Source organism: Geotrypetes seraphini, chromosome 2 (assembly GCF_902459505.1).
Source record: "Geotrypetes seraphini chromosome 2, aGeoSer1.1, whole genome shotgun sequence".
Classification (NCBI taxonomy): Eukaryota; Metazoa; Chordata; class Amphibia; order Gymnophiona; family Dermophiidae; genus Geotrypetes; species Geotrypetes seraphini.
In genome coordinates, this window is record NC_047085.1 from 427,899,776 (window position 1) to 427,913,986 (window position 14,211).

Consider the following 14,211-nt stretch of genomic DNA (forward strand, 5'->3'; position numbering starts at 1 on the left):
TCATTTTACTATTGTTATGCTTTTGCTGTATACCACCTCGGGCAAAATCTCTTCATAAAGGCAGCAAATAAATCCCAATAATGAACAAACACCTGGAATCTCCTTCACTTTTTAAATTCAGATAATGAAGGGACATACAGAGAGAGCAAACACAGGGAAAAAGGCGTCAGGGAAGAAGCAACAGCAGAGCTATTGAGTTGCTAGTACACTGCTGAATTACTGATTCTACTGTAATCAAAACTACCAGAAATCAAGTCAATGCCCTTATGTTCCACTCTAGTCAGCATATTATTTTCCTGTTTAAAGACAGCCAAAGAGCATGAACCATAGGGCTTCTTCAAAAAGAGAATTTATAATTTTATCACATCAAAAACTAACTTAAATTAAATTTAGATCGTGGACAAAATTTGTGACTCTATGGATTTTCTGCATAGTTTGCATGAATCTTCTAGGTTGATTGCTGCCAATGATATGATATGATTAGTTACTTTAGACACAGTGGCGTACCTAGGGGGGGGCGGGGGGGGCGGGCCGCCCCGGGTACCAGCCCTAAGGGGGTGTTCCCGGCCTTGCCGTTCAGTCCCCCGCCACCCCCGAAGGACCGCTCGCCCCACTGACCTTCCTGCACCACCTGTGAAGCAGCCCGCAGCAGGATCGCGAAGTCAGCGTCAGCATCCCTGCGCTGCTTCCTGCGCCGCGATCCCGCCCCTCCTCTGACGTCAGAGGAGGGGCGGGACCGTGGCGCAGGAAGCAGCGCAGGGATCGCTGACGCTGACTTCGCAATCCTGCTGCGGCTGTTCATAGGTGGTGCGGGGAGGCCAGGGGGGCGAGCGGTCCTTCGGGGTGGGTCGGGGCATCAGGCCTTCAGGGTGGGGCGGGCGGGCAGGCAAGCAGGCTTTCAAGGGGGAGGGGGTGACAGACAGGCAGGCAGGCAGGCCTTCAAGGGGGGACAGGCCTTCGGGGGGGGGTGCAGACCTTCAAGGGGTGCAGGCCTTCAAGGGGGGCAGGCAGGCCTTCAGGGGGGTGCAGGCCTTCGGGGGGGGTGTAGGCCTTTGGGGGGTGCAGACCTTCAAGGGGGTGCAGGCCTTCAAGGGGGGGAAGGCAGGCAGGCCTTCAAGGGGGGGACAGGCCTACAAGGGGGGGGGGGACAGGCCTACAAGGGGGGGGACAGGCCTTCAAGGGGGGGAGCAGGCCTTCAAGGGGGGGAGCAGGCCTTCAAGGGGGGGAAAGGCAGGCAGGCAGGCCTTAAAGGGGGGACAGGCCTACAAGGGGGGGACAGGCCTACAAGGGGGTGGGACAGGCCTTCAAGGGGGGGACAGACCTTCAAGGGAGTGCAGGCCTTCGGGGGGGGGTGCAGGCCTTCAAGGGGGTGCAGGCCTTCAAGGGGGGGAAAGGCAGGCAGGCAGGCCTTCAAGGGGGGGGACAGGCCTACAAGGGGGGGAGAAGCTACAAGGGGGTGGTACAAGCCTTCAAGTGGGGGACAGGCCTTCGGGGGGGTGCAGACCTTCAAGGGAGTGCAGGCCTTCGAGGGGGGTGGTGCAGGCCTTCAAGGGGGTGCAGGCCTTCAAGGGGGGACAGGCAGACCTTTAAGGGGGGACCATGATTTAGAAGTACACGGAGGGAAGGGGGTGTTCAAAGAGACATGCATATGCCAAACTTTGGGGGGGGGGAAGAAATAATGGGTCTGAAAATAGAGGAGAGGGAGAGAGATGATGGACCATGGGATTTAGGGAGGGAAGGAACAGAAAGGGAGAGAAATTGGACACAAGGGATGGTGTGGAGGAGGGATAGAGATACTGGATAGGAGGGTAATTAGGAAAAGAAACGGAGAGATGGTGGACTCTGGGATGGTGGGGAAGGAGGGAGAGATGCCGGATGAAAGGGTATTTAAGAAAAGGTGGATCTGTGGAGGGAGATGAAAAAAAGGAAAGATACCAGACTTCCTGGGAAGGGAAGGGAAATGGAAAGGGAGGACATCGCTTAGTGATTTCAATAGGCGATAAATCAAATTCTGTTAATAAACTTGATAAACTTGATAAACTTGATGGTTAGCATGCAGAAAGAAGGAGACCCTGGCAAGCAAGTTATCAGAAGAAAACCAGAGCCTTGGACCAACAAGATTTGAAATATAACCAGACAACAAAAGGTAGAAAAATTAATTTTATTTTCTGTTTTGTGATTATAACATGTCAGATTTGAAATGTGTATCCTGCCAGAGCTGGTGTTGGACTGCAAACGTGAGCTAGGATTTAACAGAAAGAGGAAAAGTCTTTTTTGTTTCTTTATTTTATTTACACCACAGCGCCAGTGTGGTTAGGAGAAGCCAAAGGGGGTGAAAAAGCTATAAAACCCACCAGGAGTTTTGAAAAAAATCACCCAACTGGGCAGGAAAATCGAATTGAAAAACCAATTCAATAGGGCTGAATCGAATCAAAATTTTTTTTTCCTGTATCTGGCAGCATTAGTTTGCGCTACTGTCTTAGACTTTAGGACCTGGGATTGGGGAGAGATGGCATCCTCAGTACTTTATAATGCAAGTGAAACGAGGATTTGGTCAGACTTTTGAAGGGTCTGCAGAAAAAAAATATTGTATAGGCCGGGGACATGAGACAGCAGGAAATGGGAACTTTTCTTCCTTCTATTTTTGTGAATGGAAAGGCTGAGGATGTCAGAGAGGTCAGTTAAAATATGTGCTTTATAAGAAAATATAATAATGTGTTTTATAAAGTTTATAGCATAGCTGGCCTACCCAGTGAGGTGTTCCTAGTGGTGATGGTGGCAGCGTGTCAATGTGTTGAGAGGAAGAGGTGGTCTGGGAAATTCTGCTGAGCAAACTCCGGGCCCATTTCCACCCCCCAGTTAGTCCACTCCACTCAACTGATTCACACACTGAGTGGGTCTTTGGGTGTTGTTTTGGGATCTCTTCCAGTGGTTTATCTCCTTCTGGTCCAAGGAAGGAAACTTTGTTATCCTTAGCATTGACCTACAGAATATGTTTGTAACAGCGCTGCTTGTGTGGCATTAGGCTATGTAGTGATCGAAAGAAAAAAACAGACCTTTGCACATTTTTGCACTATATGGTGGGTGTATGAGGAGATTCACATTTCCTGCACAGCTAAGTCCATGTGAAGTTACCTTGTGCTGTATTTGACATCTAGCAAGGTCTCTGTTTGAAAGGAAAGATCTAAACTTAAAAATGAAGTGGCCAGAAGTTATGGTAAAAGTAGATAGTGTAGCTGGTTTTAAGAAAGATTTGGACAAATTCCTGGAGGAAAAGTCCATAATCTGTTATTAAGACATGGGGGAAGTGTCTGCTTGCCCTGGATCGGTAGCATGGAATGTTGCTACTCTTTGGGTTTTGACCAGGTATTAGTGTCCTGGATTGGCTACCATGAGAATGGGCTACTGGGCATGATGGACCATTGGTCTGACCCAGTTAGGCTATTCTTATGTTATGTTCTCATCTGTAGGGGCCTTTGTTTTCACTTCTTATTTTAATGTATTTTTTTTCTGGGAACTTATCAGTGTTTTTTATAATGGGAACAAAAATGGAAGAGAATTAATGTGTGTGGAATGGGGGGTAACTAATTTCTTCAGCTAAATAATTCAATCCACTTCAAACAGACATAGGAGAACTTGTGCACCATTCACACACCCTCCAACCAAAAACGTCAAAAGAAAAACACTGTTCGACAACCTCCTAGCCATTCGAGCTGCAACACTCGACCCCCAACTCTACAACCAATTGATATCAACCACAGACTGCAAAACCTTCAAAAAGAAATAAAAACCCTTCTATTCAAAAAACACATAAAACCGAACTAACACAATCAGAACTGTCCCAAGCATCACCTGCAACTACTCCATATGTACTTCTAATGTCATGACAATTTAGACATAATTTATGTTATGTTATGTTTGGAATAATGGTTACATATATGAGGTTCAATAAAAGAAAATTTTCACTGCCTGTTTCTATTCTGACCATTTATTCCATTTCATGGTTATTGCAAAAAAAAAAAAAAAAAAAATTTTTTTACATGGGGGGGGGGGGGGGGTGTCAAAAAATGATGGGCCCCGGGTGCCACATACCCTAGGTACGCCACTGTTTAGACATCACCTCTTTATATCCAAGTATCCACAAGAGTGAGGCGTTAGATATTATAGAACAATATTTGTTAAAATTTGATATGGTTGGGGGGAAAAAAGAGCTTTTGATGCATATGGCTGAGTTTGTTATCAAGCACAATTGCTTTGAAACCCACTTTTATCTTAAGATAGAGGTAGCCATGGGTGCCACTGTGGCACCCGTGGTGGCATGCCTCTACATGGCAGAGTTTGAGCAGCGGTTTGTATACCATTTTCATTACTATAATATTTTCATAATATTTCAATGATATTTTCTTTATTTGGAAGAGGGAGAGGGACTGTTCATGCAAGTCAGATTATTTTCTGGACATAACTATCAATTACAATGATGGTATGTTTCAGACTTCAATTTATCATAAAAACACTGACAGAAATACTCTGTTACATTATAAGAGTCATCACCCCAGGAATCTAAAACAGATTATTCCAGTAGGTCAGTTGTTTAGATTGAAGAGACTTTGGGCTAGATTCACTAAGGCAAGGGTGTCAACAAAGTCCCTCCTCAAGGGCTGCAATCCAGTCGGGTTTTCAGGATTTCCCAAATGAATATGCATGAGATCTATTAGCATACAATGAAAGCAGTGCATACAAATAGATCTCATGCATATTCACTGGGCAAATCCTGAAAACCTGACTGGATTGCGGCCCTTGAGGAGGGACTTTGACATCTCTGCACTAAGGGCACAGATCATAAGAACATAAGAGTTGCTGCTGCTGGGTCACACCAGTGGTCCATCATGCCCAGCAATCTGCTCACGCGGCGGCCCTTTTGATCAAAGACCACCGCCCTAACTGAGACTAGCCCTACCAGCGCACGTCCTTGTTCAGTAGGAACTTGTCTAACTTAGTCTTGAATCCCTGGAGGGTGTTTTCCCCTATGACAGCCTCCGGGAGAGCGTTCCAGTTTTCCACCACTCTCTGGGTGAAGAAGAACTTCCTTACGTTTGTACGAAATTTATCTCCTTTCAACTTTAAAGAGTGCCCTCTTGTTCTCCCTACCTCGGATAGGGTGAACAACCTGTCCTTATCTATTAAGTCTATTCCCTTCAGTACCTTGAATGTTTCGATCATGTCCCCTCTCAATCTCCTCTGTTCGAGGGAGAAGAGGCCCAGTTTCTCTAATCTTTCACTGTACGGCAGCTCCTCCAACCCCTTAACCATCTTAGTCACTCTTCTCTGGACCCTCTCGAGTAGTATCGTGTCTTTCTTCATGTACGGCGACCAGTGCTGTACGCAGTACTCCAGGTGAGGACGCACCATGGCCCGGTACAGCAGCATGATAACCTTCTCCGATCTGTTCGTGATCCCCTTCTTTATCATTCCTAGCATTCTGTTTGCCCTTTTTGCCGTCACGAACATTACGTAGACGGCTTCATCGACTTGTCTATCAGAACTCCCAAGTCCCTTTCCTGGGAAGTCTCTCCAAGTACCGCCCCGGACATCCTGTACTCATGCTTGAGATTTTTGATACCGACATGCATCACTTTACACTTATCCACGCTGAACCTCATCTGCCATGTCGATGCCCATTCCTATAGCCTGATTATGTCACATTGTAGATCTTCACAATCCCCCTGCGTCTTCACTACTCTGAATAACTTTGTGTCATCCGCAATTTAATCACCTCGCTTGTCGTACCTATGTCCAGATCATTTATAAAGATGTTGAAGAGTACAGGTCCAAGAACCGAGCTCTGTGGCACCCCACTAGTGACGCTCTTCCAGTCCGAGTATTGCCCATTTATTCCCACTCTCTGTTTCCTATGCTCCAGCCAGTTTTTAATCCACGTATTTCTCCCTCTATTCCATGGCTCGCAATTTTCCGAAGTAGTCGTTCATGCGGAACCTTGTCAAACGCCTTCTCAAAGTCCAGATATACAATGTCGACTGGGTCTCCTTTGTCTATCTGCTTGTTTACTCCCTCGAAGAAGTGCTGCAAATTTGTCAAACAAGATTTGCCTTTGCTGAAACCATGCTGGCTGGTCCTCATCAGACCGTGTCCGTCGAGGTGATCAATGATGTGTTCCTTTATTAGCGCCTCTATCATCTTTCCCGGTACCAAGGTCAGACTCACCAGTCTGTAGTTTCCCGGGTCTCCCCTCAAACCTTTTTTGAAGATCGGTGTAACATTCGCCACCTTCCAGTCTTCCGGAATCTTTCCTGTTTTAATTGACAGATTGGCTATTAGTTGAAGCAGTTGAGCTATGGTCCCTTTCAGTTCCTTGATGACCCTCGGATGGATGCCATCCGGTCCCAGGGATTTATTGCTCTAAAGCCTATCGATCTGCCTGTATACCTCTTCTAGACTGACCGTAGACCCTGTCAGTTTCCCGTTTTCGCTTCCAGCATATAGCTTGATGGGTTCCGGTATGCTGTGTGGATCCGATCCGTGTCCGGGGGCTGATTCACAAATCGCCCTCATGCAAAGAGGGCGATCGGAATCACACCCCCAACTGACCGCCAGGATGGCTGACTTTTTAAAAATCTTTTAACTAGCCCAGCGAGCCTGTGGTTTTAACCCGCAGGTTAAAACCACAAGCTCGCACTGCAGGGGCAGCGCATGGGGCAGGGAGCAGGAGAGTTGGGGGCTCTCTGAGCAATTGGATCTGGATCAACACATCACACTTACCACAGTCTGCATCTCTTTTAAGTTTGGCAAAAGGTAGAGAGACAGGAGATTCAGGGCAGAGCAGGGCGGCAGGAGAAAAATCACGGCAGAGAGAGCAGGAGAGTCGGGGGGGGGGGGGGCAGAGAGCTGGAAAGTCAGGACAGACAGCAGGCAGAGAGCAGGAGATGCAGTTAGAAAGCCGTGAAAGACTGGTCCCCAGCAGTCGCTTGTTTGCAATCACCCAGCCCAGCTGGTGTTGCAAATTTTTTGTTAGTAAATCGCTGCCTGCCTACATTTGAATGCTGTTCCCCCTTATTTGCATGCGTGGATCAGAGGATGATCGGGACAGAGGTTAGTGAATCGAGTCAGAGGGAAATCGGGTTGCAAAGGGGTCGCTAAGTGGTCGGAACTTGATCGGTGGGCTTAGTGAATCTAGTCCTTTGTTCTTCGGATCAGGAGTTTAAAACTCAAGCCCATGTAATGATAGACAGATTTAAGAAACAAGGTTATCCCACAAAATGTTTAAAGACAGCATACAGGCATGCAACTAATGCACACCGTGAGAGGTTAGATTATAAGCCCCAACTAGAGAAACAAAGAGCTTTGATTTGTGTTCTCCCTTAGTCAGCTGAGAACCTGCAGTTACATACTGTCATACAAAAACATTGGGACATTCTGAGATATTACCGCAAATTTACTGCATCACCTCGCTTTGCTTACAAACATGGACAAAATTTGGAGGAATTAATAAAAAGGTCAAAACCTTCAGGTCATTATACCAATAAAGATCGAGGGCATTACCCATGTGGAAGATGTGTTTATTGCCAACATGCTTTAGTAATCACATGTGTGTGGTTACCGCACATTAACCAACAATATGAATTATGACCACACTGATTGTAATTCTATGCCATTATATATGTCCGTGTGGCATGACATATATTGGGAAAACTCCTCAGGCGGTTAAGCTAAGGATAGCGAAACATCTTAGCTGCTTAAGGAAGAAGCTTGTAGAACACTGGCTTGCAAAACATCATTGGGAAGCCAATTTGAAATTTGTGGTGTTAAAGCAATTTCATACTAAGCAAGGGGGCAATGTTTCACAGCAGTTAATTAATTGTGAGCAAAGATTCATTTTTACTTGGGACACTGTAGCCCCAAAAGGGTTAAATAAAGCAGTGGAGTGGCTTTTGGGTTGCTCATATCAGTCTGCCCAATCACTTAATTAAAGCAGCGTGGGTTATTGCCATGTGAGCTGAAAGTGTTTGTTAGCGGTTATGCCGCCTTGGGAGTCCCGAGTATGACGCTCATCCAATATGAAGTTTTTAATTACTGCTGAGAAGATGCGAGTCTTTTGAATTAAAAAAAAAACTGTTTTTACAGATTGAGTGTGATTTTGAAGTTGTGCTGATACGATGCTACTTTTCCTTTAGTGCTGATAAATCTTCCTCTTGAAAAAGTTGATGGGGAAACATGTATTATGTTAAGAAGTTACGGGAGAACACATACTTTGTCGAGGAGGTTTGAATGATGGACTATATGAAATTGACTATGACTGTGGATAAATTTTTGTTTTTTTGTTATTATCATCTTTTTTAGCGTTTTTGATGTGAATGGAGAGCACTAAGCACTTTTGGACTTGAAGTATTGTGAGCCCAGGACATAACTGTTTCAACGGGGATAAGTACTCTTCTTCTTCTTCTTTTTTGAATATTTTCATCTTGTTCATAAAGAAAGTTTAGTTTATTGGTAGGGAGGGAGGAGTGCGATGATGTAGGCAAGCCTGAGCTGGTAGAGTCCTGTGCTCTTATACCTAAAAGCTTGTTTTGACTTTCACTGAGCACTATTATTAATTTAAGTTAGTTTTTGATATGATAAAATTATAAACTCTCTTTTTGAAGAAGTTCTTAGAATTTTTTGAGAATTTATTTATATAGTTTTATACTCCCAATTTTATCGAGTGTGTTGATACATGAGCCATAGGATGCCAAAAGCCCACCTAACTGACTCAGCCTTCACAGTAGCAAGAGCATGTTTTGCTCTTGCTGTTGTGCTCTCTTCTCTGCATGACCACTGACTCCACCACAGATTTAAATGCTAGAGCAGCTACTTCTCCCTTATTTTTTAAACCTGTAGCAGTCCCAGCTGTCATGCAAACAGCAGAGCACAGTAGCAAGAGCAAAACAACATGCTTTCACTTCTGTATAAAGGGGCCACTACCAAAAGGCTGGAAGAAAGGGGGACACCACAAAGCACAAGCTGGCTCAGGGCACTACGATCTCTTGAGCCTGCACTGGACAGCTATACACATAATTAGATATAAAAAGGTTACCAGTCAAGGGAAAGACTATAATTTTTCTGCCGCAGGGGCTTGCTTTCAGGTTAAACTATTAACACAGAATAGAAGCAAGCTTTTAGAAGAGTACATATCAACTCTGGGCTGATTTTAATCACAAAAGGCATCCCTGACATACATAAATGGCATTACTTACGAGAATAATTTTTCCCTGCATCCACAAAACTATCTGTCATCTTTCCGAATACCACCATCATCAGTGGGAGGGTTGCTCCATGAATAAAAGCCATGACAGTACCTCCCAGCATGAGGAATTTATCCATGCAATCCGAATAGCGAAACTATAAAGAAGACAAGGAAAAGAACTGTGGATGATTTTTTATGTAAGGTTATCCTGCTGAGCTGAGATGTGAAATCTACTTTTGGTTTTCATTTTGGGGCCCACATGCTAAAGCAGGTGTGCACACTAAAGTCATTAAATTGGTGCTAAAAATAATGTCTCCTACCAATTCATTCCCTCATTCAATAAACCTATACACACAATTTTGCATTTACCCCCAAATTCTGTATACAGTGCCTTAAGTTGTGCATGTAAATCAGTTGACACAGCTAATTTATGCATACAACTTAATATATTAATTGGCCTAATTGGTGCTGATAATTGGCGATTAACACCTCATAAATGATAGTAATTGGCACTAAAGCACAGTTACTTACCATAAAGCACAGTTACTTACTGTAACAGGTGTTATCCAGGGACAGCAGGCAGCTATTCTCACGTATGGGTGACGTCATCCGATGGAGCCCCGATGCGGACACCTCACAAGCAGAATTGCTTGAAGAAATTAGAAGTTTACAGTCGCCCGCACCACGCATGCGCGAGTGCCTTCCTGCCCAGTGCACAGGGCGCGTCTCCTCAGTTCAGATAGCTAGCAGAGAAGCCAACCAGGGGAAGAGGGTGGGTTGTGAGAATAGCTGCCTGCTGTCCCTGGTAACATCTGTTATGGTAAGTAACTTTGCTTTATCCCAGGACAAGCAGGCAGGTATTCTCACGTATGGGTGACCTCCAAGCTAACCAGAATGGGATGGTGGGAGTGTTGGCAACTTAGGAGAATAAATTTTGTAATACTGTTTGGCCAAACTGTCCATCCCGTCTGGAGAAAGTATCCAGACAATAATGAGAAGTGAAGGTATGAACCGAGGACTAAGTAGCAGCCCTACAAATTTCCTCAATAGGTGTCGATCTGAGGAAAGCTACAGAAGCTGCCATTGCTCTGACTTTATGGGCTGTGACTTTACTGTGAAGTGGTAATCCAGCCTGGGCATAGCAGAAAGAGATACAAGCCGCCATCCAGTTGGAGATGGTGCGTTTAGAAATTGGATATCTCAACTTATTTGGATCGAAAGAGACAAAAAGTTGAGGAGCAGTTCTGTGTGGTTTGGTACGTTCCAAGTAGAAGGCCAAAGCACGTTTACAGTATGAAGAGCTGATTCTCCAGGGTGAGAATGAGGCTTTGGAAAAAACACTGGAAGGACGATAGATTGGTTGAAATGAAATTCTGAAACCACTTTAGGTAGGAATTTCGGATGAGTACGATGAAACACCTTGTCATGATGGAACACAGTGAATGGTGGATCAGTAACTAAAGCTTGTAGCTCGCCGACTCCTCGAGCAGAAGTGAGGGCAATGAGAAACACCACTTTCCAAGTGAGATAATTCAGATGAGCCTTATCAATTGGTTCAAAAGGAGGCTTCATGAGTTGAGAAAGGACAACATTGAGGTCCCAAACCACAGGAGGCAGTTTGAGAGGAGGTTTTAACATTGAAAAGTCCTTTCATGAATCTGGAAACCACCCGATGAGCAGAGAGGGGTTTCCCTTCAATAGGCTGATGAAAAGCTGCAATTGCACTGAGATGGACTCGTATGGATGTAGACTTGAGGCCAGAGTTGGATAGGTGCAAAAGATAATCTAAAACAGATAAGGAGGAATGTTGAGGCTCCTTATGATGAGAAAAACACCATGTAGAAAATCTAGTCCATTTTTGGAGATAGCATTGTCTAGTTGTAAGCTTTCTAGAAGTTTCTAAAACGTCTCTTACAGATCGAGAAAACTGAAGAGGTGTTATGTTGAGAGGTACCAGGCTGTCAGGTGCAGAGACTGCAGAGACTGCAGGTTGGGATGAAGCAGAGATCCTTGACTCTGTGTAAGCAGAGAAGGAAAAACTGGTAGAAGGTATGGCTCCCTGCTGCTGAGTTGAAGTAGAAGGGAGTACAATGGTTGTCTCGGCCACCGAGGAGCGATTAGAATCATGGTGGCATGATCGTTCTTCAATTTGACTAGAGTCTTGAGAATGAGAGGGAATGGAGGAAATGCGTAGAGGAACAGATTCGTCCATTCCAGAAGAAAAGCATCTGCCTCGAGGCGGTGAGGAGAGTATATCCTGGAGCAAAACTGAGGCAGTTTGTAGTTATGGGGAGCTGCAAACAGGTCTATCTGAGGTGTTCCCCACTGTGAGAAAATGTGATGTAGACACGAGGAATGGAGAGTCCATTTGTGAGGTTGCAGGAGATGACTCAAGTTGTCCGCCAAGCAATTCTGAGCCCCTTGAATGTAGACAGCTTTGAGGAGGGTGTTGTGACGGATTGCCCAGTCCCAAACCTCCAGAGCTTCTTGACAAAGGGAGGCAGATCCTATCCCTCCCTGTTTGTTGACATAATACATGGCAACTTGGTTGTCCGTGCGGACGAGGACTACTGTGTCGTGAAGGAGATGTTGAAAAGCATGGAGAGCTTTGAGGATCGCTCTGAGTTCCAACTGACTGATATGACACTGACGATCTGTACTGGTCCAGAGGCCTTGAGTACGGAGACCATCGAGATGAGCGCCCAAAGCGTAGATTGACGAGTCCGTCGCGAGGACCTTCTGATGAGGGGGCGTTTGAAAAAGCAAGTCTCTGGAAAGATTGGAAGTGAAGGAGTGACTGTAATGTGTCGAGAAAGAGGATCGCAAGCCTGCGTCCACTGAGATGCCAGGCTCCATTGAGGAATTCTGAGGTGCAGTCTGGCAAAAGGAGTCAAATGTACTGTGGAGGCCATATGACCCAGAAGCACCATCATGTGTTTCGCTGAGATGGAAGAGCGGGAAGACACAGTGTGACAGAGTTGAAGAAGAGCTTCCATTCTTTGTTGTGGAAGTAATGCTCTGAGCTGGACAGTGTCCAGAACAGCTCAAATGAATTGTACATTCTGTGAGGCTGAAGTTGAGATTTGGGAAAGTTGATTTCGAATCCCAAACTTTGTAGGAACCAGGTAGTCCGTTGGGTCGCTACAATAACCCCTTGAGATGTGGAATCTTTGATGAGCCAGTCGTCGAGGTAGGGAAATACCTGAAGACCATGATTCCGTAGAGCTGCTGCTACTACTACTACCAGGCATCTGGTGAACACTCTGGGAGAAGAAGCCAGGCCGAAGGTAGAACTCTATTGGTAGTGCAGATTCCCCACCCGAAATCAGAGGTATGGACAGGAGGCCGGATGGATGGGAATAGTGTAGGCTTCCTTGAGATCTAGAGAGCATAACCAGTCATTCTGCTCGAGAAGGGGATAAAGGGATGCCAGGGACAACATTCGAAACTGTTCTTTGACTAGAAATTTGTTTAGAGCCCCGAGATCCAGAATGGGTCGCAGATCGCCTGTCTTCTTCGGAACAAGGAAGTAACAGGAGTAAAACCCCCTGTTCTGCTGGTCCAAAGAAACTGGTTTGATAGCATGGAGATGAAGCAGAGCTTGAGCTTCCTGAAGAAGGGCGGTCTGGGATAGATTGGAAGGATACTCTCTTGGAGGAAGCTCCGGTGGAACCTGAGTGAAATGAAGAGAGTATCCTTCTCTGATGATGGTAAGTACCCAGAGGTCTGATGTAATTAAGGTCTATCTGTTGTAAAAATGATGGAGACGACCTCCTATAGGGGGAAAGGGAGACAGAGACAGAACGGTGGAGGTTATGCTCTGTTTTAAACAGTCAAAAAGGCTGAGAAACCTTAGGTGCAGCAGAAGGTTGGGATTTCTATTGCTTCTGAGGTGACTGCTTTTTCAAAGGACGATGAGTATAAGGAGCTGACTTTGGAGCAAAATGCCTTTGATAGATAACAGCCGGACATGCAGGCTTGGCAGGTGTTGGCTTCGGTTTAGGTCTGATAAGTGAAGCAAATGACTTTTCATGGTCAGATAATTTTTTAGTGGCTGCTTCGATGGACTCATCAAAAAGGTCGTTGCCTTGACAAGGGATGTTAGCCAGGCGGTCTTGAAGATTAGGGTCCATGTCAATGGTAAGAAGCCATGCAAGACGACACATAGCCACAGAGCAAGCAGCCGCACGGGCAGATAACTCAAAGGCATCGTAAGATGATTGCAGAAGATGGAGACGCAACTGAGAAAAAGAAGCAATGATTTCTTGAAACTCAAAATGCATATGATTATCCATGTAAGTCAAAAATTTTGGCAGTAGAGAAAGAAGAAATTAAAAATAAGTAATGAAATAAAAATTATAATTGAGGGCTTTAGAGGACATCATAGCATTCTGATAGATGCGAGTCCAAATTTATCCATAGTTTTCTCCTCCCTGCCAGGGGGGACTGTAGCATAGACCTTGGAAGGATGGGATCTTTTCAAGGAAGATTCAACTAGTAGGGATTGATGAGATAACTGTGAGTTGTCAAATCCCTTGTGATGCACCGTTTTATACCTTGAGTCCAATTTTCCAGGAACTGCTGGTATAGAAAATGGAGTCTCCATGCATCGAGTAAAAGTCTGGTCCAAAAGCTTGTGAAGTGGAAGCTTGAGACTCTCTGCCGGAGGCTGAGGAAGACACATGACTTCAAGATATTCCTTAGAATATTTGGAGCCAGAATCCAATTTAACATCCAAATCTACAGCCATCTGTCGTAGGAAAGATGAAAAAGACAGCTGATCCGGTGAGGCCTTGTCTCGAAAAGGACTCGAGGACGTCGAGGCAGCACGTGTCGAAGATGAAGCTTCGGCATGGAAAAAAGTCTCATAAGAACCTGGTGACTTGGTAGAAGCAATCGAGGCCGGGATATCCTTGAGGTCCGGCATCGGAAACCTGGAACGAGGAGTCGGTGGTCTGGTCGAGGTCGGAGTA

The 14,211-nt window shown here is 45.4% G+C and overlaps 1 protein-coding gene across 1 annotated transcript in view; it reads right to left on the bottom strand.

The window, feature by feature from the left end:
* ABCB1 (ATP binding cassette subfamily B member 1) overlaps positions 1–14,211 on the bottom strand; it is a 356,266-nt gene that overhangs the window by 285,555 nt on the left and 56,500 nt on the right. Inside the window, exon 4 of the mRNA XM_033931220.1 lies at positions 9,249–9,393. Coding sequence (XP_033787111.1) covers positions 9,249–9,393 — 145 coding nt within the window. The remainder of the gene's footprint in view (positions 1–9,248; positions 9,394–14,211) is intronic.